The sequence below is a fragment of the Neophocaena asiaeorientalis genome, unplaced genomic scaffold, assembly GCF_003031525.2.
Source record: "Neophocaena asiaeorientalis asiaeorientalis breed wild unplaced genomic scaffold, Neophocaena_asiaeorientalis_V1.1 scaffold37, whole genome shotgun sequence".
NCBI classification, from domain to species: domain Eukaryota; kingdom Metazoa; phylum Chordata; class Mammalia; order Artiodactyla; family Phocoenidae; genus Neophocaena; species Neophocaena asiaeorientalis.
In genome coordinates, this window is record NW_020174269.1 from 1,571,131 (window position 1) to 1,597,584 (window position 26,454).

Sequence of the window (26,454 nt, forward strand, 5' to 3'; positions counted from 1 at the left end):
TGGGGTGGGGGAAGGGTAAGCTGGGATGAAGTGAGAGAGTGGCGTGGACATATATACACTACCAAATGTAAAATAGATAGCTAGTGGGAAGCAGCTGCATAGCACAGGGAGATCAGCTCGGTGCTTTGTGACCACGTAGAGGGGTGGGATAGGGAGGGTGGGAGGGAGACGCAAGAGGGAGGACATATGAGGATATATGTATATGTATAGGTGATTCACTTTGTTATAAAGGAGAAACTAACACACCACTGTAAAGAAATTATACTGCAATAAAGTTGTTAAAAAAGAAATTCAAGTGGAAAACTTGACATAACTAATGATAGCTTCATTCAAATATCAATTAACAAATATGTATATAGCTTCTACTTAGCTGTGCCAAATAGTAGCATGTAATACGAGTAACTTCTCCCCCTTCTAAAGAACAGGAGGAGCAGAAGCAGGATGGGTATCCCCACGCCCGGCTGCAAAAGATTTTGAAAAGGTTTATTACTCACATAGGGAGGCTTTCTGGTGAGAGCAGGATGGGCTCCCAAGCTGGTCTGCAGATGGCTTGAGAGAGAAGGGAAAGAAGGCTGGCTTTGGGGTGTTCATGATGATTAGGGGGTGGGGCTGGGGAGAGTGTTCCCATGCATGATGTAGGGCTTGCACAGCACCAGAGGAAGGAGCACCCAGGCTTTCTTATCCAGTTGCTCAGATGTGGGACCAAGAGGAAGGGGAGTGCTGAAGCTTGAAATCTGTCAGCAAACATCAAAAATGGGGCATACTCTGTGTTACAATAATTAGAAATGGCACAGAACCTAGTATATAATTTGCTACAATAAGATCGTAATGTGACAATAATGTTACATAGTAAACAACCCCCAAATCTTAATGGCATATAAAAATAAATGTTTAAAATAAATAAATAGGGACTTCCCTGGTGGCACAGTGGTTAAGAGTCCACCTGCCAATGCAGGGGACATGAGTTCGATCTCTGGTCCGGGAAGATCCCACATGCCCCGGAGCAACAAGCCTGTGCACCACAACTACTGAGCCTGCGCTCTAGAGCCCACGAGCCACAACTACTGAGCCCATGCACCACAACTACTGAAGCCCATGCTCTGCAACGAGAGAAGCCCCCACAATGAGAAGCCCCCGCACCGCAATGAAGAGTAGCCCCCGCTCGCCACAGCTAGAGAAAGCCCGCGTGCAGCAGCAAAGACCCAATGCAGCCATAAATAAATACATACATACATACATACATTTATTAAATAAATACATTTTAAAAAATAAACGTTTGTTCCTCTCATGGCTAGAGTCAACAAGACAGCTCTGCTGATCTTGCCTGAACCTATTCACGTGTGTGAGTCAGCTGTGAGCAGATCTCAGCTGGCTTTACTTAGGGTGACTGTGGTGCCTCAGCTCTGCTCCATGTCTCGTCCTCCAACAGGCTAGCACAGCCACACTATCATGGCAAAGGCAGAGGTGGAAAAGTAAGCAAATCCAATCACACACGTATGTTTTTTACTTCTGCTTGTAGGAGTTTTGGTAAATTCTTATTGACCAAGAAAACTACATGGCCAAGCCTAGGGCTACAGCTGGAAAGCAAAAGATATATAGACAACAGTGAAGCTTTGGGGCCATTTTTGCAATCTACGGCACGAATGGATTACTAACATATCACAACCTCTTACCCTGCTTTACAGTACCAAGAGAAGGAAAGTAAATTCAGTGAGCTACTTACTATCAAGTGTTAGCACTGTACTTGGAATTAGGACTATGAAAATAAATGAGATAGTGCTAAAGAGCTCAGTCTGATATTGGGGGAAATTTAAATAAATTAGTACATTATTAAAATAAATTAAAATGCAGTGTAAGTGTTAACAGCAGATATTTTAATGAGGTGGCACAGAAAAGACACAGATTAACTCTTTCACCTCCTTTACCATATATTTCACAGCCAATTTAATGAATTTTATTGTAATCAAATTTCCTCTTGATTCTGAGAACATGAAGAAAAAGGTGACTGAGGTTCCCCAAAGAATAGCCTCATAAAAATGCAGTCTCTTTAAAAACAAAACTAAATTGTAAGTTCTATTAGGCTAGCAGAAAGTCATTTGATTCTTCTGTTGCTCAGGTACACTTAGTAGTCATCCAGTTTCAACCAAAATTTATTGTGTGCCTACCTGTGCAAGCTCTTTTGTTGGGAATTTGCTAGGGTTTGGGGATGCCTGACAAAGATGAATAAACAAAGATGACTTAAAAAAAAAAGGCATCTGCCTTCCAAATAACTTAGTCCTACTTACTCCGAAGTCCGTTGCATAAAACATATACAAGCAGAGCCATTGTGCTTAAAGTAGAAGTTGGGGGCCTGGAGCTCCCTCCAACCCAGGCCACTCCTGAGGACACCGTTTGGGGACTTGAAGATTCTCGAGTCTAATCCATCTCACTAGTGTACAGTCACATTGCTGGAAACGTGCCCTTTGTCTCTTCAGTGCTCTCTTATATGTAGACATATGGTGACCCACTCCATACAGAGACTTAGTGCAATGCGGCCTTAAATGAAGCCTGGATTAGAACTATGTTAGACCCCAAATAGAAAGGAGCTCTGAATATAGCTCACAAATTTTCAGGTCATTAGCTGTGAGTGGAATCATAATTGGTGAGGGGTTATTCTAGCACAGTTTGGGAATAAGAAGATGAGTTAATCTTCCAGTTTATGGCAGATAGCTTCTTAAACTTTGAAATGGAATTCTTTGAGATTTAAAGATAGGGATATAAATACTTTGCTGGATTTTCTCCATTAGTCAAGATTGTTTAAGAGGAAAAAGTTTGCCATTGTTCTGAAATATTTTTTCCTCTAATTAATCCACATTATTTTTAGGGAGCTTTGCCTAGGAGGAAGACTAATTCCTTATGTTCCTTCCCTCTCTTTTAGGTCCTACTCCCATAGCTTTAAACTGTCACTTGGAATCTTTTGGGAAGGCGGAACAGAAGTGGGCAGAGTGTTTGGAAACCTGACTGAAAAATTCTCCATAAAACACTGCCATCCTATAAATGGTTCTGTCTGGATGGATTCCTTGAGATGTGTTTTATTTCCATTGAAAACTCAAAAACTTTGAAACATTCACCGTTCACGTCTCAAAACTTGATGGGTAAAATATTCATCATTTAAAGTATTCAAGAAAAGCTTGAAGAAATAAAAGAAACCAGTTGTTCTCCGGACCACCTTAGGAGGCAGAAGTTCCCGGAGAGCCTTCAGGGCTCGTTGGGAAGGGAACCCAAGATGGGCGTTATGAGCCTGACCAAACGATGTTCTTCTGTTTAGAAAAGAAGAGGTGGGGGATGGATGGTGCCCAAAGCTAGCGGGTCAGTGTCACTTTCTTCCTCCTTTGCCCCGCTCTTCTCCTTCTTCTCTGTCCTGCGTGTCCTCACTTTCTCACCAGCCCCGCGACTGCTCATCCTTGCACTTCGCATCCTCCTAACCCCCTCGTCCGTGCGGGCCCGGCGACTACGCCCACCCACCCAGGACCGGGTCGGCCCAGGGCTCCTTCCCGTCCCCAGTCCCGAAGCTCACGCCTCTCTCTCTGCCGCCCACGCTCCCCGCTCCGGCCGCCCCCATACTTCCCGGCCAAAGGGGATCCCAGCCAAGTAGGCCGCCCCGGCCTCGGCCCTCCCCCACCCCGGCCAGCCAGACCATAAAGCGCCCTGCCCAGCAGCCAGCGCACTCTGCTCCGCGGCGCCAGGACGCGAGCACCGCCCCCGACGGCAGCCCGGACGCCGCGCTCGCCTCACCTGCGCTGCGCGTTCGAAGCCCGACCGAGGGGCCCCGCGCCGACCGCCCTCCCAGGCAGGGCCCGCGGAGCCGTGAGTCCCGAGCGCCCGCGGGGAGCAGGAAAAGCCAACATGCTGGCCCCGCGCGGAGCCGCTTTGCTCCTGCTGCACCTGGCCCTGCAGCCGTGGCTGGGGGCCAGCGCCCAGGCTACCCCCCAGGGTAAGTGGGAGCGAGCCGGGGCGGGAGCCACGGGCCAGGGTCCCTCGGTCACGGAGCCCGCCGTTCCGCGGTCCACTTGGGCGAACGGAGGGACCAGCTCCGCGCGCGGCTCAGCCCCTCTCTGTTTTTTATTGTGATTGGAAACGATAAAGATTAGAATTTTCGGAGATTCGATTATCCAGCGATGAGACCAATTCCCTATACAATAGTTTGGGGGATGCAAAACTTATTTTCAGGCTAGTCAAAGACGTGGGGTTTCCAATCTTATGGCGCGGCCCTAGACCTCGAACACGTTCTGTTTGAAGTTGGGCGAAATCCGCATTCCGTCCCTCGCGGCTCTCTCTGGCCGGCCCTCCACTCAGCCCAGCATCCTAAATCCTTCGACGCGGCAGGAGCGATGTTCCCACCAGGTGGTCTGAGGCTGATATCCTCAAGAAAGGTGCAGTATGGCTGTATTGCCCTGCCACTCGCCTTTGTCTGCTCCAACTTTGTTGGGACCTCAAAACCTCCTTTGGGAGTTGGCTTGGTCTCTTGATTCTTGAGGTAAATTGAACTGGAAGGCTGAGAAATGGGTCTTTCTCTACAAAGAGGTTAATAAGTTGATGAATAATTTGAAAAGCCACCTGGATGATCGGTCTTCAAACCCCTTTGCGAGATGGGGTGAAAAGAACTGTTGGTCAGAAAGCACTTAAGCTTAAACAGAATTTTGGAAAGACAAAAAGGAAGAAATTATTTAAGCAAGAAAACATCTTAGGGCTTTAACTGGCTATCCAGTGATGACCTTCATCTGTTTGAATTGATGCCTGGGGTTAATTTTTACTGACTAAGGTAATAAAGCTGGAAGAGACGCACAACTTGAAGTAAAAATTGCTAATTCAAGGAAGGCAGAATGAAGAAAGTCTGTGCTGGTGCTCTCCATTCCCTTCCCCTCCCACTGCAGTAACTACCCATTTAAACTTTGCATTTCACCAGATAACTCATTTTGATTCCAGACCAGGCAACCAGAATTGTGTTTTCAGGGGGTAGTGAAACTGCTTTTCGTTTGGGTTGAAATGTTTAAAATGCTGTACTTTATAGTATTTATTCATTGTGACCTTGCTTCTAGGAAGGTAAGAAAGGAAGCCTTTTTTAAAAATTAATGTATAATTGGCATATAACGTTATATTAGTTTCAGGTGTACAACATAATGATTTGATCGTTGTATACATTGCAAAATGATCACCCCAGTAAGTCCAGTTAACATCCATTGCCACACATGACTACAGATTTTTTTCTTGTGATGAGAACTTTTAACATTTATTCTCTTAGCAACTTTCAAACAGGCAATACAGTACTATTAACTATAGTCGCCATGTACATTACATCCCCATGGCTTATTTATAACTGGAAGCTTGTACCTTTTGACGTCTTCCACCCATTTCACCCCCACCACTACTACCCCACTTCTGGCAACCATCAGTCTGTTCTCTGTGTCTATGAGCTTGTCCTTTCTTGTTTGTTTTTGTTTTTAAGATTCCACATATAAGTGAGACCATATAGCATTTGTCTGTCTTAATTACACTTACATAATGCCCTCAAAATCCATCCATATTGTCATAAAGGGCAAGATTTCCTTCCTTTTTATGACTGAATAATATTCTATTGTGTGTGTATCACATTTTCTTTATTCATTTATCCGTTGATAGACACAGGTTGTTTTCATATCTTGGCTATTGTAAATAGTGCTGTGATGAATAACTCCATATATCTTTTGGAGTAAATGGTTTTGTTTTCTTTGGCTAAATACCCAGGAGTGGGATTGCTGGATCATATAAGGTAGTTCTATTTTAAATTTTTTGAGGAACCTTCATACTGTTTTCCATAGTAGCTGACCCAACTTACATTTCCACCAGTGGTGTACAAGGGTTCTCTTTTTCCCACCTCCTCACCAACACTTGCTGTTTCCTGTCTTTTTGCTAAGAGCCATTCTAACTGGTGTAAGGTGATATCTCATTGTGGTTTCGACTTGCGTTTCCCTCATGATTAGTGATGTTGGGCATCTTTTCATATATATGTTGGCCATCTGTCTATCTCCTTTGGAAAAATGTTTTTTCAGATTTTCTGCCCACTTTTAAATATGTTTGGTTGTGATTTTTTGTTGTTTTGTTTGTTTTTGCTATTGAGTTGTATGAGTTTTTTTATATATTTTGGATATTAACCCCTTTTCAGAGATGTGATTTGCAGATGTCTTCTCCCATTCCATAGGTTGCCTTTTCATTTCGTTGGTTTCCTTCGCTGTGCAGAAGCTTTTTAGTTTGATGTAGTTCCACTTGTTTACTTTTGCTTTTGTTGCCTTTGCTTTTGGTGTCAGAAAGGAAGCTTTTTGACACAGTTCAAAAGTTTTCTTATTGCAAACATTATTTAACAGGTTTGAATTCATGGGTGTAATATTTTGTGTTATATGAATTCTTGACGTTTGAATACACAACTTCATGGTGTGTTGCAGGTATGGATTTTGCTTCTTGGACAGAGCTGCCTGTTTTATGGAGACTTGAAATCAGGCTATACCTAAATTATCTGGTTAATTTAATTGCTGTAGATGATCTGATTAAGTCAAGTTTCTGATAGATTCTTTATTGAGTTGATTAGTTTGCAGTTATCAGCTCAGCTGAATAATTTATCTCCTTTTTCCTCTGAGCTGCCTTGCTAGTCTTATTGGTAAGTATTCAATTTTCATACAGTGATGGTTGAGCTCATTGGTAGCAGTAATTTCACCTGTAACACTAGAAGGTCGTGCTTAGATCCTGGCGCTATTACTAAAGCGTCATAACATTAGTAGAAATTTGTGGTGTCTCATTTCCTTTTCAAAACACTCTCCAAACTCATTACTAACTAATCCCAACTTGGCCTCTTGAGAGTGAAGCCAGTGGATTAGAGGAACCATACAGATTGAAATGCGGTAAATTTAGTTTCAGCTGAATTATGACGTAATCATGGTCAAAGCAAAAATCAGGAATACCAAGAGTTTAGTTTTGCATGCAGTTCCCATACTTTGAAACACACATCTCTTTCCTGAAGATGTCTTGTCCTGAATGGAACTTTTAAATATATTGCCTTATTTCCCTTTGCTCCCACTGGTGGAAATGTAAAGTTTCCAGTTCTCTAGAAATTTAAAAATTCTATGCCCCTTTTGAAGTACAGTTGGCAGCAGTCCTCATGTTTGGGGAATGTGGGATGCTAGAAAGAACATAATAGATATTCTGCTTTCCAGCACCGCTAGTATTAAAATCATTATTGTATAAGGTTCTTGATACACATGAAAGAAACAATACACATCCAATCTGAAGACATATCGTCTTTTAAACTAGGCTTTTGCCTGTTTGTTTTATAACTAGTTTTTCTTACAAAAGCAACACCTGTTCATTGTAAAAAAAAAAAAAGAAAATTGGATAAGTAAAAGCAAATGAAATTAAAAATGTATAATTATTCAACCCAGAGATAGCTACTATTCTTGTTAGCATTTTGTCATATTGTTTTTCAAATCTTTTTCTGGGCAAATACATATTTCAAATGGGATCATGTTATACATGTAATTTTATCATCTGTCTTCACTTAATATATCATGAGCTTTTTTCCCATATCTAAGTATTCAGCTGCATTACCCTTTTTAATATATAGTAATTTAATATACAGTATTTCTTTTTAGGTGGACCAAAATTTATTTATGCAGGGCTCTAATGTAGGACACTTAGTTTCCAGTGTTTTCATACTGTAAATAATTTGTTGAACATTTGCAATGCCACAGGATGGCTTCGGAGGGCTGAAATCCCTGTAATCTCTGTCAAGCCTTTCTGTCTCTGTTAAGAAGAGACAAAGTGCTCTGCCAGCAAAGATTCAGGTTTTCCACCTCTTCCAATTAGATTTTCACATAACTCCTTCCTAAATAGAAATTCTAGAATCAACACTGATGGTGAATCTCCTAAATAAATTACCATATCATCCATTATTTTCTTAAGATAAATTCCTTTTGTAGCAACGCTAAATCAAAGAGCATATGTGTCTTAGGGCCTTTGATATTGCTATTTAAACTGGCTTCAAAGTGTTTATACCAGTTTAAATCTTACCCACCAGTATATGAGTACCCATCTTCCTGAATCCTCACCAACAGTTGGGTATTACTGTATTTATTGTTTTTCCAATTTGATGGTGAAAATAATACCTCATTGCTTAAGTTAGCAATTCCTTCATCATTAATTAACCATATGAACACTTATATATATACTTATTTGCCATTGTAACTCTTTTTCTATAAATTGCCTTTTCATGTTATTTACCCATTTTTCTATTAGGATGCTTATTTTATTGATTTGTAAGAGCTCTTTATAAATTATGGATACTGTGACCCTTTTTAGTAACCAGATTATTGTATCCAGGAGACAGCTCTGGAGCCTGAAGTTCCTGCAGGCTATGGAATTGTCCAAACGATATTTGCATAAACCAAGAAAAATACTAAGTAACTTCTAGTGAGTATTACCCAAATTTGGCCTTTGCCTTTTAAATTAACTGGACATACTCTCTCATAGCTTTCTTAAAATTTGAGAGAAGGTGCTGCTGACTCGATCAAAAGCAACTTACACAAATATACATGCAGGTTCTAGTTTTTGTAGACCAACTCTATCAGTGAGGTTACAATCAAGAAATAGAAACCACGTTGTATGGTTTTGTTTTGTTCCCACATCGGGGTTTCTTAACAGAGAAACACTGGGGCACTGTAAATGCACAAAGGGAACACTTTGGTCTCACAAAGGTAGCAAACTGTTTTGTTAACAGTGTATCTCCTACCATACCCCTGCTTTCTGCTGCATATTCCCTGTGTCACTTATCACTGGCCAGGAAAAGACAACGGGCTCCGGTCCAAGAGGCACATGAGGGACCCCAAGGCAGAAATTCACTACTAGGGGCCATAAGAAAAACAGTGACTTGGACGCTGTTACCTGCGTCCCCCACACCTTATACGTTAAGCCTTTAGTATAAGGGCTTTTAGCCTTTATACTAGCCTCTCCCTAGTGGGCATTTTCAGAGCCACTTCTTCAGCCGAAATGCAATTTGGGGTTTGCAAAGTTTGTCTTCTCTTGGGGGCTATAAGCTTGTGATGAATATCGTGCTCTATTTCTTCTGGTTCAAATGTCCAGCCGCTGTAAGAGTGATGAGGAAGAACCGGCGAGTTTGACAATGTGGAAAAATGATTACAGTATCAGTTTACTTCATAGCTTACTGTCAAATTGTCTCCCCTCAAAAAACGTGTTTGCCCCAAAGTTAAACCTTTCACTGATTGTTCCTTTCTCCCCGTTCTCCGCAGTCTTTGACCTCCTCCCATCCGCCAGCCAGAGGCTGAACCCAGGTGTCCTGCAGCCAGTCCTGACAGACCCCACCCTGAACGAGCTCTATGTGATCGCCACCTTCAAGCTGCAGACGAAAAGTTCAGCCACCATCTTCGGACTTTACTCTTCAGCTGACAACAGCAAGTATTTTGAGTTTACTGTGATGGGACGCTTGAACAAAGGTAAGGAGATTTATAGAAATAATTTTCTTAAAAATCCTCCCTGCCTGTTCCAGGATTTGGGGTCTACTTTCCTTCAGATGGTTCCATCCACCATTGATTTCAGTTTTCAATACCAAATTCCTCTGATTGTACACTTACCTGTACAGGGAGGGCGAGTTGATATCGAGAGAAAGAAGGAAGAATAGCTTGCGGCAAAAATGCCCTTTGACGTTGTCTGATCCTCATGTTATTCTGGATCCAGTTCTGGAAGGGACAGGACCCAGGACCGTTTGGCCACTCTGTTAGTCAGCTTGAGCTGCTATAACAAATACCATAGACTGGGTGGCTTAAGCAACAGATGTTTATTTCCCACAGTACTGGAGGCTGGTAAGTCCAAGGTCAAGGTGCCAGCAGATTTGGTTCTTGATGAGAGCCTGGGTCCTGGCTTGTAGACAGCCACCCTCTCACTGTGTCCTCATATGGCCTTTCCTCGGTGTGTGCTGGTGCAGAGAGAGAGAGTGAGCTCTGTCTTCCTTTTCTTGTAAGGACACTAATGCCGTCATGGGGGTCCCACCCTCATGACCTAATCTAAACCTAATTACCTCCCAAAGGCCCACTTTCTAATACCACCATATCGAGGGTTCGGGCTTCAACATATGAATTTGAGGGGAACACACACATTCAGCCTGTAATAGCCACTCACACCATTCTTGTGCTCCCTTAGAAGCATGTGGCTTAGCAGACCTAACTCCTAGCTCTGCAAGCACCTCCCGGACTTGATGGAGAGAATATATCTCAGTGGTAGAACGAAATGAACAGCTCTCTTTTCTACCTGTTTTGTGCCAATTTACACAGGTCTGTCACTTGTTTGTTCCCTCTGCTGTCAAATGTTTCACTGTCAAATTGAGTTCCTACATGTACTAAGAAATGACTTCCAAGGAAAAGGTCACTATTTTTTCATCTCCTTCTCTTCCACCCGTGCCCTGGGGACAACACCTGTTCCTGCTTATTGAGGAATGTGACAGATACGTGTCCATGCTGCTCATGCTTTTAAAAAAGGACTGGTCCTTCCGGCGAGATTTTTTATTTGTTTGCTCTACAAAATAGATATTTCTAGTGCTTCAAACTCTCTGAGATTCTAATTGTGATTGAACACTTAAAGCTGCAGGTGTTGGGAGCTGAAAGAAATTCCTAATTCTTAGCATTCTTAGGACTATAGAGTTAAAAGCAAGAAGGAATGGGCTTTTAACCCCTCCTTTTATGTCAAGTTCCAATATCCTCCCTCCCTCCTTCCATCTCACTCACAAGTCTGCTGTCTCTGTCTGTTCCTCATGGCCTCTCAGGGGCTGAGGTGCAGTTTCAGACAATGAAGGGAGTTGGGGACACGATTCATGATTTAGCAGATGTTTCAACCATTCCTGCTCCCTTTGCCCCGCCTTCAGCCCTGATGGGAGGTAATTTCACCCATCTCTCTGCCTTGATTCTGACAACCCCATTTTGCCTCACATCTCTTGAAGGAACAGCTCATTGTCTAAGAACCCAGCTACTCAGTTTATCATCTATAAAAGCCACCCTTCTTCATCTAAAGGGCAGTAGCTTCTCACTAAATTATTTTAGATGCACTGGAAGGTTTTTCTTTTAGCTCGCTCAGCTTAGTGGCTAAAAGGCCCTCTATAGAGCCAAAAACTCTGCTTCTAGCTTTTCACTCTCTCTGAATCTCACCCTCTATTTCTAAATTGACCATTGTAGAAAAACAAGCAACTTCCCCCGAGCTGATGCTTTCTGTTCACTTGATAGAAGCCAGGGTAATGCTAAGTACATGGGCAGGTAGATGGATAGGGAAGGGGGTTGTTAAGTGCGTTTCCTTTGAAGAATCACCAGTCATGTGAGTCAGCTGTTAATACCAGCTGATCTCCATGTTAAAGGAGAAAAAAAGAGGAAAGGATTGAACACCTTTCCACCTGCCAACCTACTAGAAGAGATAAAAAGCTCTTAGAAAAAATATTTTTTAAAAGGAGTCCTAAAAGAATCCAGAGATGACAATTCTCAGAAAACAAAGAGGACTTTATAACAGTATTAGGGTTGAAGAATTTGACACAGAGAAGATTCCCTGGAGCAATAGGAAAAAGGACAGAGATTTGCCATCCCTTGTGAATCTGAAAGTTCTAGGAAGGAGCAGCAGCCCATTGTGACTGGAACAAGAAAGAAGTCACTGGGTCCATCAGGTCCAGAAAAAGATGCAGCATGTGTTTGTGACTCCCCATTGAGGTGTTCAATGGTGGTGCTGGGCTGCACCCTGCAGGCCTCGAGGCCAAAAGAAGAGCCCAGAACAGTGACAGAGACATCAACAGTTTATTGGACAGGGGATCTCACATGTCTGCAGCAAAAGGTCCTGGAGCGACATCCCACTGTATAGAGCAGACAGCAGGCGGGACATGGCAGCGATCTTTGCTACTCGGAGGAGAAGGAGGCTACCACGTATGGGGGAATTGACGTCAGGTTGGCTCGTCAGTTACCAGGGAAACCGGCAGCCGGGGCACATCCCTCACAGCCCCTCAGGTTAACCGCCATCATGAGGGCAGAAGTTTCCCTTTAATAAACTAGCAGGTGGAGGCGTTCTGGCCTAAGGATTAGAAGAAACGGTTGCCGGAGCAGGGGGCAAGCACTTTCATGTGAGTAGGGAGTAGGTGAAGCAGGGACTGGTTGAGCAGGGGAGTTACAAAGAGCAAGAGACCATCTTCAGTGACCTGACCGTTCAGGGGGCCATGCACACCTGCCATGATTTGTGGAGGGTGGGGGGAAAGCATCTTCCTGAAAGGTGAACCCCAGTCCGTTATTCAACTGACAAGCCTCAGCTGATCTTGTCTTCTGTTGCTTTGCATGGAAAACAGCAAAACAAGAAATCAAGATGTATCTCTCATGACTTAAAGCACCAGAGTAGGAAATAGGACACATCTTTCCCTCTATTAAAGGTTATGGTTTGGGAGAGGGTGACTGCACAGATGGAATCGAAGAGAGGATTTGGTTGTCTGGGCCTCTGACGAGCTCCTACGAGAAACTAAAGTGTATTCCATGAAGACTGCAAAGAATGAGTTTGCCACTGAGCTTTCTGTTTCTGCCCTCTCACTCTCCAAGGCATCCTACCATGGTCGCCTCGTTACTGTTCGCAAAGCATAACATGGATCTAGTTATGCCTGACTGCAGAGACCTGTAGTGGCTTCCGATCCCAAACTGAATAAGGTGCAATTGCCCAGGCTGGGCATTTAGGGCTTTCTATTGCCTGACTCCCAACCGGCCTTTCCAGTTTATCTGTCCTTCCAACTGTCCGTGCAGCCTGTGCTTCAGCTGGATGGACTAACTGCTGTTCCCTGGATGCACCCATGCTGTCGCTCCTTCTCTGTCCTTTTGCTCTTGCCCTCTGCTCCCCCTGGTGCATGCCCTGCACCACCTCAAGTGACTGAAATCCTACACACGTAAGACACATCTCCAGCTCCTCCTGACACCTTTCTTTATATGACTTTGTACCTCCACAGAAGGTGCTACTGTTCGCTTGCCTTGTATTTGAATTACTTGGAGGTCTTTTCTCCAGTAGGTTATAAGCTCCCCTAAGGCAGGGACTGGGCATCCCTTAACTCACCTTTGTGTATACTGCAGCACATAGCACAGTGCCCTGTACATAGAAGTGGCTCATGAAGAGACTGGATAGAATAAATGGAGGCTGAGAAGAGTAGCTTTGTTTAAAAAAAAAAAAAAACATTGTTGTGGAAATTCTAGATGTATACAATGTCACACAGTAGGCCTGGCTCGGAATCACTTTTTGAATGAATGAATGTTGAAGACCATTTGGTTGAGGACGTAAAAGTGATACAGGTAGTATTTCTGATAGAAGTGCTCTATCAGAGTATTAGTAATACAGTGGTATAGAAATAAGCATTCTATAGAAACCACCTAGCTGGGTAGAAGATATGGTTGGTGATTTTCTTGAATCTGGCATAGAGACAACTTTCCAGTTAGTATCCTGAGTTTGAGTCACAATTAAAGGTCTCAGGAGCTGCGTCACCATGAATGCATCTCTGAATCCCCCTGAGCATCGATTTACTATCTCTAAAGTGGGGATGATAACAGCTACCTCCCAGGTTGATTGCAAGAACTGACTTACATAAAGTATAATAACTTAGAGTCTGAAGCTCAATAAAAAACTTCAGGTTACTATATTAGATAGATTAGATAGATAGTGAGAGACAGAGACACCTTTCTATTATTTAGGCAACTGTCTTCCAAAAATGATGAGTCGGTGAACTCTTGGCTTACCTTAGTGAAAGCTTCACCTTTCAGAAAAAGCATGAGAGGACCGCTTCTTTAGCCTTAATTTGAGAGCCTCAAAAAAACAACTTGATGCTGTGGAAATGAAGGGAACTCAAGAATTAGCAGTAATGACTGGAGAGAGCAGGCTCCTCATCCTATGACAGGAGAAGTCAAATGGTTCAGAGCAGTTCTGAAACCTGCAGGCTAATGAGAGATACAGTTGAAAGAGATGGAAGAGTTTAAAAGTTAGAATTCTGGAATTCCCTGGCTGGCCAGTGGTTAGGACTCTGAGCTTTCACTGCCAAGGGCCCGGGTTCAGTCCGTGCTGGGGGAACTAAGATCTCGCAAGCTGCATGGAGAGGCCAAAAAAAAAAAAAGTTAGAGTTCTAAACCAAATAATGAACGGGAAAAAATGAGGTGCCTCAAACGCTTATAATAATATTTATTTATGGAGCCATTACAATGAACCAGGGCCATGCTAAAGGCTCAACGCTCATTTTCCCTTTTAACTTTCACAGTACTCTTATGAGGTACCCTTGAATGAACTCAGTTTTAAAATGATGATATACAGAAAGTGGAAAGAATTTTCGTGAACTTTAGGACAAACCTTCAGAGGGTTGTACTGTTTTATTCATGCATTTGGGGATTTCCTGGAAAAGAAAGCTGGGATTATTTGAAGGCAAATAGGTTTACTAAAAATAAATCCTGCCAAATTTTTTAATGAATTTTATGAAGTCACTCATTATACCTTTCTGAATAATATAAAAAAAGAATAAACTAGATAAATAGTACTGTTAGGAGTTGGTAAATTGCCTTATAGCAAAGTATCTAGTGGTTTTTGACAAGGCTCTGTCTTGGGCATTGAACTTTTCAACATATCAGTGACTTAGGTGGAAACATAGTATTTTAACATGTTTGCAGTTGGCACAGAGCTGGAAAAAACAGTTGAACATGTCAGATGCCGTTATCAAGATTTGCAAGGTCCTACCTGGCTGACACACAATAGGCCACCATCAGATTCAATTTAACAATAATAAATGTAAATCCATCCTCTAGGAATGAAAAGTAAATTGTAGACACCCCGGATGTGGAAGGCCCATCCTAAGCATTCTAGTCAACAACGTTAAGAACCAAGCAATGGGGCTTCCCTGGTGGCGCAGTGGTTGAGAGTCCACCTGCCGATGCAGGGGACAAGGGTTCGTGCCCCGGTCCGGGAAGATCCCACATGCTGCGGAGCGGCTGGGCCCGTGAGCCATGGCCGCTGAGCCTGCGCGTCCAGAGCCTGTGCTCTGCAGTGGGAGAGGCCACAACAGTGAGAGGCCCACGTACCGCAAAAAAAAAATACAAAGAACCAAGCAATGTTGAGCACAGTGCCTGGCACTTAGTAGTTGCTCAGAAATGTTTGCTGAATGAATGAATGAACAGATACACTGACGCAACTTCTTTTTAAAGCTTTTTAAATTTTAGGCTTCATTAATACACACATGTGGCCAGATTAAGGGCACCGATAGTCCCACTGCACCCTTAATTGTCCAGCCACATCTAGAATACTGTGTCTAGTCGTGAGCACATTTCACAGGGACACTGTCAAGTCAGAGACTACCTTAAGGAGAGTCACCAAGCCAGCATCCTTCTGGATCCCGTTTTTTTTTTACCACATCACAAGTCAAAAAGTTAAAGGAACTGGAGAAATCAAGGAGCCAGACAGAAGACATGAGAGAAGTGCAAGTTGCCTTAAAATATTTGAAGAATATCATTTTGATTGATGATATCTGTCTATAGTTCGGAAGAGTAAAATTAGGACACACTGGTGGAAGTCGGAGGAAACAGATATTGGCTCTGAATTAGGAAACTCTTGGGGAGCAATCCAAGAGTGAAATGGGTTTTTCTGCAAAGTAAAGTTCTTTGTTACTGGAAATGTGCTGGTAGAGGCTGCACTTTTACTGAAGGGATTTGTGAAATGAGATATTAAGCTGGATGACTTATAATGCTAAGATTCTGTGGCTCCGCTAAGGCTAGAGAGCATTCCATGGGCATTTAAGAAGCTGCTGTGCACCTCTCTCCTATAAGGTGACCTTGGGATTCTGTGCACATTTACAGCTCTGTTACCTACCTGATAGTTGTTTACAGTGATGCCTCGTAACTTAGCAAAATATAAAGCCCTTTGCAGATGTTCAGTATAACTGCTGTGCTTCCTTTCACCGGATGGTTTCTTTGCTCCGTGTGTGTGTGCATGTGTGCGTGTGTGTGCGTGTGTGTATTCTGTAAGCTTTACATTGGTTTAAACTGCTACAAAAAAATTTCAAAACACACAATACTGCATTTATCACACCTGGGAGTCACCCAGAGTACTTTTAGGAAAAGCAGTTTGATGATTTACCTTTTATGTATTTCCAAAGCACTAAAGTTACAAAGACCTTAGCGTATAGGGCATAAAGATAAATGAGCCAAGGCAAACAAGAATATCCGTCACAAGAAACATTAATGGCAAGAAGTCTTTTTTTAATGTATAGTTATTTAGAGAAGAAGAGGAAAGGTTGACAGCAATTGCTTTCATCATATATTTAAAAGTGCCAAAGAGCAAAGCCATTTGCCAAGCAAAGCCATTCGCCAAGCAAAGCAGAAAGCCCCGGACTACCTTGCTGAGTTTGCTGCCTGCAGGCTAGGTCACTCTGAATTTCTTTGCCCAAGCAGACAAAATATTATCATTTCCAGTTCTTTAAAGCTGGTAGCCTGCTTCATAGCTTTGACATTCAACACATCATAATATTTTTGACCGCCAAGTCCGTCCACTTTTCAAAAAGCACCTTTTGAAAGTTTTCCCAAGATAGCAATATTTCAAATCTTCATTGCTTTGGTTTGCTTCTTCGTCTTCATCCCCCGCCAGTCACTGAGATGGTTTTAATCAGGCCGGGCTGCGTGGCTCCTCTGTCAGTCTGGTACCCAGACATGGAAATGCAGCCATAAAACGGGGCTGCAAACTCTCAAGTACACAAAGATGCTAAGTTTAGAAGGGAAGGGTTTATGTATGTAAACTAATAGAAACTGCTCCCCACACTTTTAAAAAGATTGTGGATTAAAAAAATCAGAGTAGGGGGCTTCCCTGGTGGCGCAGTGGTTGAGAGTCCGCCTGCCGATGCAGGGGACACGGGTTCGTGCCCCGGTCCAGGAGGATCCCACATGCCGCAGAGCGGCTGGGCCCATGAGCCATGGCCCGTGAGCCTGCGCGTCTGGAGCCTGTGCTCCGCAACGGGAGAGGCCACAACGGTGAGAGGCCCGCGTACCGCCAAAAAAAACCCAACAGAGTAGATACATGAATACTCTATTTTATCTATTTTTTCATTCAACAGATAGTTGTATTTGATGTTCTCAGGTGCTGTGGTGTATGGGAAAATTAGTAAGAAATAGACTGCTTGTCCCAAGAGTTTATGCTTTAGCAGAGAAGATGAGAAATAAACAAATATACTAGTACCTACGTTTGTATAGCAGCTTATATTTTTGCATTTTCTTATTTGACCACCACTGAAAACAAAATGACATAGGAAGGACAGCTTTTATTGACTCCTTTTAATAGTTTAAGAAGTGGACACTTCAGGCCCAGGGTCACATAGGGATTAAGGGTCCGAGCCATGACTGGAACCTGAGTCCTGAAAACGTATACCTAGCAGAGCACCGAGAAAGTGTTAGGGAAGACGAATGAGGCAGTAACTTCCAACCATGGGGAAGATGGAAGACTAGAGGGAATCTGGTGCATTTGAGCTGGATCTTGGCTTCAGATTTGTGGCAATGATGGAGCAGGAAGGAGAGGAATGGAGAAGAGAACATTCGCACAGAAAGAAAAGGATGAGGGAGGCTGGAGAAAGCTAGAGAGGGGTGAAAATGGGTTATTAGAACTGGTCGTTCAGCTTGGCTGGTGATCAGCAGAATGGAAGGTGGCAGGAAGGTTGGGCCCGTCCTGGGATAAGTTACACATTAATTAGGGACCACTAGGGAGCTAGTGAATGATTCCACTGGCTCGCTCGTGTGTTGCATTGAAAAGGCAATCATTTGGTCAAAACAGTCCTGTAAGAATGTCAAGCTTTCAGTCCAGAAAAACTGCATAGAAAGAGACCCTCAGCAGGAAGGTGAGTAAGGAATCTGGCAGAGAAACCCAGAGATAGAACAAGGTAGAGGCAGAAACACCGTTTGAAGACCTGCAGCCTTCAGTTCTAATCAGAGGAGTTCTTGGTACTCGCCCTGAGAGAGCACAAGGCTGAAATCACCAAGCACACTTGTTGCAGTGAGAAGCAAGCAAGAGGATGGAATGTGCCTCAGCTGAAGAAGCAGAGCTGTACCCAGTGACGGTTTTCCTGAGTGCGTTGCTCCCTGGGGTGCTAAGGGGCAGAAGTGGGCTGGAGCCAGGAGAAGACTGCTCCTTCTGACTTCCAGGCCTGATTTTTCACTCCTTCTGGAGGCAGAAGTGATGTCTTACTGGCTCACTTGTATTTTCCCCTCTGTTTTGCTCCCCTCTGCTCTGTGTGTATGTTGGGCTAAGATTGGGCAAGGTGAGCACTGGGAAAGGGGGACCAGAGAGAGGAAGGGAACCATGTCTGCTCTCTCCCCTCCAGTGGTGCTGCTTCTGGAGAAGGTCAGGGAATCTCCCAGGCTGCAGGCTCCTGGGTTGTTGAGGCTGTTTCTAGACTCATTGTGACTGATGGGAGAATGCTGAGTTTTCTGAGCAGGTGCCTGTCGACCCTCTGGGGTAGTCTTACTGCTCTGAAGATAAAATAAGTATAGAAGCACTGAAGTAAGGGGTTTGCAATAAAAAAGAAAAATGAAAAAATGGAAGCCATAAGCAAAATGAAAATTCTTGGATCAAGTATGAAGAATGGTAAATGTCAAAGCACTTGATAATTTTCTGCTAACGGACCTTGTGAAGATGGAAGTTTCCATAAGTCTTCTTTTCCTTTATTTCCTCTTGCTCTTGTCACAAGACCTATGAGCATGAAGAATCTGTCATTTCAGCACTACACTGCAACACAAAGCAAGGCAGAAGTCTAGCGTGCCCTTAAATGGCAGCAGGAACACAATGGCAGGTTTGGCTGCCTGCAATAGATGTTAAATTGCTACTCTCTAAACTTTTAAATGTATATGTGAAAAGCTTTCGATGCAATCATTTAATTATTCATTGAAAGTTTATATTCACAACATTAATGTGCAACTGTTATACATGACGTACTCCACTAGGTACTGTTTATAAACTTAGCGATTCAGTTATGAAAATAAATCATGGCCCACATGGCCTGGAAGGCCTGCTCAAAGCAGGCAAGGGCCCATGAAAATGTGTTTCCTTTGAATTACACAGAAATCCCAGGAGAGAAAGACCAAGGGTATTTGTTTTAAGCTGTGTATCCTCTTAAACTGTTACTATGAGGAACAGAGGTTGTGGCCATGATGAAAATGAGGAGATCCTGAGTATATGTGTCTATGACCTGGTTGAAGTCTGGTAGTCCAAGTGGTGTTTTCACTGGCCTGTAAAAACGCCAGGGATTTGCAAAACTATTCAAAAAAGTAAAGAAATAGGGCTTCCCTGGTGGCGCAGTGGTTGAGAGTCTGCCTGCCGATGCAGGGGACACCAGTTCGTGCTCCAGTCCGGGAAGATCCCACATGCCACGGAGCATCTTAAAATATTGAATTAGTGCATATATTTGGGTTCATTTTCCCCCTCTTTTGTGTACCTTATGCCTCCAATTTCCAGCCATGCTGTTACAATTATAAATTCTCAACAATATTAAATAAAGGGGTAAAAAAACTCTGTTGTATCCCATGTTTAAAATACCTCAAGAATTTCTACTCACGTCTTTTTTCTTTCTCCTCATACCACATTTACTTAAGTCTTACCAATACTTTGCTTCAGGAAACGTAGTAATGTACTACAGCCAGAGAAAGGCCTTCTAGCCAGTCTGTTCTGTCAGGTCTTACCAATTCTTCTCTCTCGGTAAGCAAGTGGTGGTGACCACGTGGGCACGAGAGAAGATCTCCTTACTCCTCAGGGCATCTCTCTATACCACAGACCCTGATGCCACCTGGCCCCCTCCAGCCATGGTCAAATGGGAAAGCAAATCTAGTCAGGGTTTAGAAGGGTGGGGAAGTCAACCTAGAAAGGCTAAGGTATTTGGAGGAAGTCTTCAAAAACATCTTTAAAATTTCATAGTAGGGATTATTTTTTCTGGCAGTATTGCAACATAAACAGATATTCCTGGCTGGCTACTCCATGGGGCAGCACCAAGTTGGCATTTACACTTCACAGAAGAGGTATCTGAGGAAAGATGGTCCCAGTTACTTGTTATGAATCATATAGGCTGACTGTAGCACACTCTGGGTTTATGTGTGGAATTCATTTCTTTCTTTTACTTTTTTGTATTACATAAGTAATGCATGTTTCTTGTAGAAAAATCAGGCAATGAAAATGAAGAAAAGGAAAAAAAACACATCGTCCAGCAATGACTGTATTAATATTTCCTTCTAATTTTCTGTATATGTGTATATAAGTCTGTGTACATACCTACATAGTTTTTTCGGAATGAACCCGTACTGACTCATAACCTTTTTTTCACTCAACGTAATACTGGGAATGTCTTTTTGTGTAAGGTGGTAGATCTCCCATGAAGTCCTTAGAAAGGCCTATCCAGGCCTAGCATTCTTTTAGTCATGGAATAAACCACACTCAGTTTCAAATTCTAGTCCTGTCACTTACTGTGTCCTTGTGCAAGTTCCTTCGCTTATCTGAGCTTCCCTTTCCTCACCTGTAATCATTCCAGTTTCATAGGGTTGCAGTGAGGAGAAATTAAGTGTTTACAGCAACGAAGGGCAGCACCCAGCCCTGTAGTAGCGCTCAGTTGATGTTTGCGAATTAGTGAGTTCATGCCCTCAGGAGCTTACCTGGATGTTACTTGACTTTTGATGGGTTCTACTTGCTCACTCTACTCATCATTATCTGAAATTATTGTTTATTTCCAAATTTACTACTTATTGTCTCTCTTCATGAGCACAAAATGTTCTCAGCAACAGAGTGGCGGCCAGTGCCTAGAAAAACGCCTGGCACACAAAATGTTGAAGATTTATGGTGCTGACTTACGTGCGTCTTTCCAATGACCCAGCCTTGCCATCGTCACCTGGAGGCTGTGCAGCACAGAATCACGCCCTTTCCCTTTATCTCATTATTCGCTGACCCGTGCTTGGTTCTAGCCATCCTCCGTTACCTGAAGAATGATGGGAAGATTCATTTGGTGGTTTTCAACAACCTGCAGCTGGCCGACGGCAGGCGGCACAGGGTCCTCCTGAGACTGAACAATCTGCACCGGGGAGCTGGCTCTGTAGAGCTCTACATGGACTGCTCGCAAGTGGATTCCATTCACAATCTCCCCAGAGCCTTTTCTGGCCTCGCCCAGAGTCCTGAGGCTGTTGAATTGAGGACTTTCCAGAGGAAGGCACAGGTAAGAACCCACAAACCATTCTCCAAACTGGAAAGATGAGTTTCTGAAGCTTCTGCTGAATGCAGAAGAGTGGGCTGAGGTCAAGAGTGGGTCTAATTTTGACTGCATGTTAGAAACACCTGTGGAACTTAAAAACCGACTGCTAGAGGGCCCACCCTCCAGACAAGTTAAATCAGAATCTATAGCGGTGGTGCCTCGGCATCAGTATTTTTTAAAATACTGATTCTAACGTGAAGTCAAAATTGAGAGCTGCTCTTTTAGATGTTAAGTGGAGACTTTGGCGATATAATTGTAAAGCAGGAAAGGAATAGCAAAAAGAATAGCAAAAATTTTTTAACTTTCTTAGGGCAATAGGATGATCTACTTGTAATCTTTCTATAACGTTACTATATTTTTAGTGAAAGTAAAAAAGAATGATTGGAAATTGCCAAGCACCAGGAACAACATTTTTCACAGGTCTCACTAGAGCATCCTAACAAAAAGACCCTTATTGCCAACTTAATTCCATGAGGCCTTACAAATCACATCACTTCTGTCTTCCGTTTTATGCCCGGTTGATGGTATTTTTTTTCATCATATCATTGCACCTACTCTAGAAATTGCCACATATGCTTCTCTTAGAATTTTGCACTAGGGGGACTTCCCTGGTGGCGCAGTGGTTAAGAATCCGCCTGCCAATGCAGGAGACATGGGTTCGAGCCCTGGCCCGGGAAGATCCCATGTGCCACAACCACTGAAGCCCGTGCTCCTAGAGCCCGTGCTCCACAACGAGAGAAGCCACCACAATGAAAAGCCCATGCACCACAATGGAGAGTAGGCCCTGCTCGCCGCAACTAGAGAAAAGCCTGCGTGCAGCAATGAAGACCCGATGCAGCCAAAAATAAATATAAAAAAAATAATAAATTTATTTTAAAAAAAAGAATTTTGTGCTAGGAAATACTTTGTTTCCTATAAATAACTAGTAGTATTCTTTGTCTTTTCCAATTATTACTATAACTGCTCATCGTTCCAGAATTTCATCTGATACGGAAGTCAATCCCAAAATCAGTAACTACGTTCATCCACTGTGGCCCATTGTTTTATACATTGCAATCACTATTTTCCACTTTTATTTCATTATTATATGCTTTAACTAAACTATATGTGCTCTTACCAAGTTATTCTGAGCCCTTTGTGTAAAGAAGCAGGGTGTAAACAGTAATTTCCATTGTAACTAGGAATGCTGAGGAGTTTTAGATAATAATGTAAAAACTATGAATCAGATACTAGAATTTGTGCTTGAAACATAGGAAGCATTTTCAAGCAGAAGTTTCAAGAAAGCTAAAATCCAGGTTTAGAGAGAGGGAGAAAGAGTTGTATATATATTTAGTGTAGATTTATAGAGAGAGAAAAAAATTAATGGAGAGATATGCCAAACTTTATTTCTGAATCCCCAGAGTAGCCCAAATAGTCAGAATGACAGTCAGAAATTGTGTCACTGACATTTCAGAAATTAGTCTCCACCAAATAAGTCCATTTCTAAAAACCCAGGTCATCAGAAACAGATGGAATTTTTTGGAATTTTGTCCAAAAGTTCTACCTCCTTAGGCTATCAACAAGGACCACAGTGCTCTGTCTTCATAGTCACCTTCTCAGTCAGTCAGTCAGTCAGTCAATTAGTCAGTCAGTAGGCACATTCTAGGCATCAGGCCAAACAGTCATGGCTCTGCCTCCATAAAGCTTATGGTCTGATTCCAACAAAATACCTATTATGTAGCACGTGTTGCATACATCTTAACTTAGCTAAATGGAAAAGCAGAGTCCCTCTGAAAATCCTTAGCATGCTCTTTTCTAAAATAAGAACGATGACTTTATGTTGCCAGTTAACATAAACATTTTCTATCATACATATATAAAATAATGAGTACAGTAAAAGCTACAAAATTAAGGGGTGAGAAAATTGACTATGACTAACAATGAATGATGGATATAAACCAGTAATGTGAAAATATATGAAAATATACATCACAGAATATACAGTTTAATATCACTAATTATTAAAGAAATGTAACTCAAAACCACAATGAGGTATCGTCTCACTCCGGTCAGAATGGCCATCATCAAAAGGTCTACAAATAATAAATGCTGGAGTGGGTGTGGAGAAAAGGGAACCCTGTTGTACTGTTGGTGGGAATGTGAATTGGTACAGCCACTATGGAGAACAGTATGGAGGTTCCTTAAAAAACTAAAAATAGAACTACCCTATGACCCAGCAATCCCACTACTGGGCATATACCCTGAGAAAACCATAATTCAAAAAGACACATGCACCCCAGTATTTATTGCAGCACTCTTTACAATAATCAGGTCATGGAAGCAATCTAAATATCCATCAATAGAGGAAGGGATAAAGAATATGTGGTACGTATATACAATGGAATATAACACAGCCATAAAAAGGAATGAAATTGGATCATTTGTAGAGACTTGGATGGACCTAGAGAGTGTCATACAGAGTGAAGTAAGTCAGAAAGAAAGAGAAAAACAAATATCATATATTAACATATATATGTGGAATCTAGAAAAATGGTACAGATGAACCTGTTTGCAAGGCAGAAATAGACACAGATGTAGAGAACAAATGTATGGACACCAAGAGGGGAAAGGTGGGGTGGGATGAATTGGGAGATTGGGATTGACATATATACACTAATATGTATAAAATAGATAACTAATGAGAACCTGCTGTATAGCACAAGGAACTCTACTCAGTGCTCTGTGGTGACCTAAATGGGAAGGAAATCCAAAAAAAGAGGGTGTATATGTATAAGTATAGCTGATTTACTTCACTCTACAGCAGAAACGAACACAACATTGTAAATCAACTATACCCCAATAAAAAAGAAAGAAAAAGAATATACGGAAAAAAAAAAGAATGTACGGTTTATTCCTCCTCATAATACAAGGAAACCAGAGACTTTGCTAAAACCTGAATCCAAGATACCCTAGAAACAATAGTGTTTAAAATTGGGGTCAATGTCTTATTCATTACAGTCTAAACTCCATAAACAAACAACTCTTAAGAGGCTCCTGCCACAAAAGAGCTTGTCTACCATGAAGGAAAACTGCCTTTTCTCTTCTCCGAGTCACCTTCATGAGCTCTCAGACCACGCTGGACGCCAGCACTCTCCCGAGCTACTGGTTTCTTCCATATTTGCTTCAGCCAAAAGGATAGGGCTGGCAGGCTTCAGGAAAAAATGCAAACCCACAGAATTATGTAAAGTGTCAGAGTCCAAGTATTCAGGCCTACTGTGTTATGAAAATTGTGTGCGTCTGCAAGCTCGCTGGCTTTTGAATGACATCAGCAATGTATGGTATGAATCCGATTTCTTCCAGGACTCCTTGGAAGAGCTGAAGTTGGCGGTGAGAGGCTCGCTGTTCCAGGTGGCCAGCCTGCAAGACTGCTTCCTGCAGCAGAGCGAGCCGCTGGCTGCCACAAGCACAGGTGTGGGCTCTTGGGCAGTTTGCACACCTCCATCAACACAAACCCCCAGGCCCCCGGCTGGACTGGGTCCCATCCCAGAAAGGTGGGCTGTCGGCAGAGCAGCCCTACAGGATCATGTACCTACAGAGATGAGGCTCTTGCCCCACGTCCAGGGCAAGGAATGTGTTCATTGCACTTTTATTAGTATAATTCATAGGAATTTGGAGTAACCAGCCCAGCGGCATCATTATCATTATGTTTTAGATGAATTAAATGAGTTTTACCCTAAACTAAATTCCTGTATCTTACGTTCTTTGTCTTGATGGTCTCTGGGAAATCATTTGTTTTTGAGTCACTGTAGAAATAGCTGTCACTGACTGAATGTGCCTTGCCTTCTGCTGTTCCTACAGGAGACTTCAATCGGCAGTTCTTGGGGCAGATGTCACAACTAAACCAGCTACTGGGAGAGGTGAAGGATCTTCTGAGACAGCAGGTAACAAGTAGGACATACCATCAGAGAAGGTCCAGTCTTATCAGAGAAGCTCTGTGTTGGAGTTAATGGATCTGCAGGCCTGCAGAGGCAGGGAGGGGACCTGGAGCCTGACCCCAAGTGGCCCCGTGCAGCCCGCTGCCCTGGGGCTCTGAAAATGGGGGACCAGCCTGTGATAAACACACCAGGGCTCCATGCAGAGTGGGAACTACCAAGAGCTCCTTTAACACTCCTTTAAGTACTGCTTAATAGTTTGCTACTCATGGATTCTTTCACTCCTGGATTATACATCAGGAACTCCTTTTCCATCTTTTTTTTTCTCCCTTCCCATTTCTAAAGGTCAAGGAAACATCATTTTTGCGAAACACCATAGCTGAATGCCAGGCTTGCGGTAAGTGCTTTTCTAGTAACTGGTGCATTCTGAGTTGGACCAGCAAATGCCAGCTGATGAGGGCCTGGGTGGGTGAGGCTCCACTGGCGCTGGTTTCTGGAGGTTTGGCACAGAGGCGGAGGGAAGGGAAAAGAAGTTCACTGCGAAACTAAGCTTGATTCTGTATCAGCTCTGTTTTCTTGGTGGTTTATAAGCCTGTGGATGATGGTTTTCCTCTAGGTCCTCTCAGCTTTCAGTCTCCAACCCCCAACACCGTGGTGCCCCCCGTGCTCCCAGCATCCCTGATACCCCCAGTGCGCCGGTGTGATTCCAACCCGTGTTTCCGTGGCGTCCGATGTACCAACACCAGAGATGGCTTTCATTGTGGGCCCTGCCCTGAGGGCTACACAGGAAATGGGATCACCTGTTCTGACGTTGATGAGGTAAAAGTGCAACTAGATAGGATGGGGCTCCCTCAGTATCTTGTACATCCGACAGCTTATGGAAAAAGAAGCCATGTTGATGACTAAGGGATGACTTGGGTTGTCCTCCAGGCTACATAAAAAGTACTCCCTCAGGAATCCTTAGAGATCTGTGATGGTGGGAAGGAGGAGGCATGACACACAGTTGTGGCCGTGATCATTGAGTCTCCCCTCCATGGTTCCCACTCTTCCGGTTTGTGTTACTACGATGCTGAGATTTCAGCCTTCAACTCTAACATTGATTCTTTCTCTTAAGCAGTCTCTGTGACAATTGTGATTTTTCCACACATTTGCAAACATGGGAGGGGGAAGATCTGGGTAAGGGTATATTTCAGGGGTTGCAACTGATTGCTTCAGGCTTCCTAAAACAGAGGA

At 43.0% G+C, this 26,454-nt stretch overlaps 1 protein-coding gene across 1 annotated transcript in view; it reads left to right on the forward strand.

The window, feature by feature from the left end:
- Nucleotides 1-3,716: 3,716 nt before the first annotated feature.
- Nucleotides 3,717-26,454, forward strand: part of THBS4 (thrombospondin 4) — a 47,047-nt gene continuing 24,309 nt past the window's right edge. Inside the window, exons 1-7 of the mRNA XM_024755711.1 lie at nt 3,717-3,973; nt 9,312-9,515; nt 21,027-21,274; nt 24,650-24,758; nt 25,148-25,230; nt 25,567-25,618; nt 25,838-26,040. Coding sequence (XP_024611479.1) covers nt 3,886-3,973; nt 9,312-9,515; nt 21,027-21,274; nt 24,650-24,758; nt 25,148-25,230; nt 25,567-25,618; nt 25,838-26,040 — 987 coding nt within the window. The 5' untranslated portion in view covers nt 3,717-3,885. The remainder of the gene's footprint in view (nt 3,974-9,311; nt 9,516-21,026; nt 21,275-24,649; nt 24,759-25,147; nt 25,231-25,566; nt 25,619-25,837; nt 26,041-26,454) is intronic.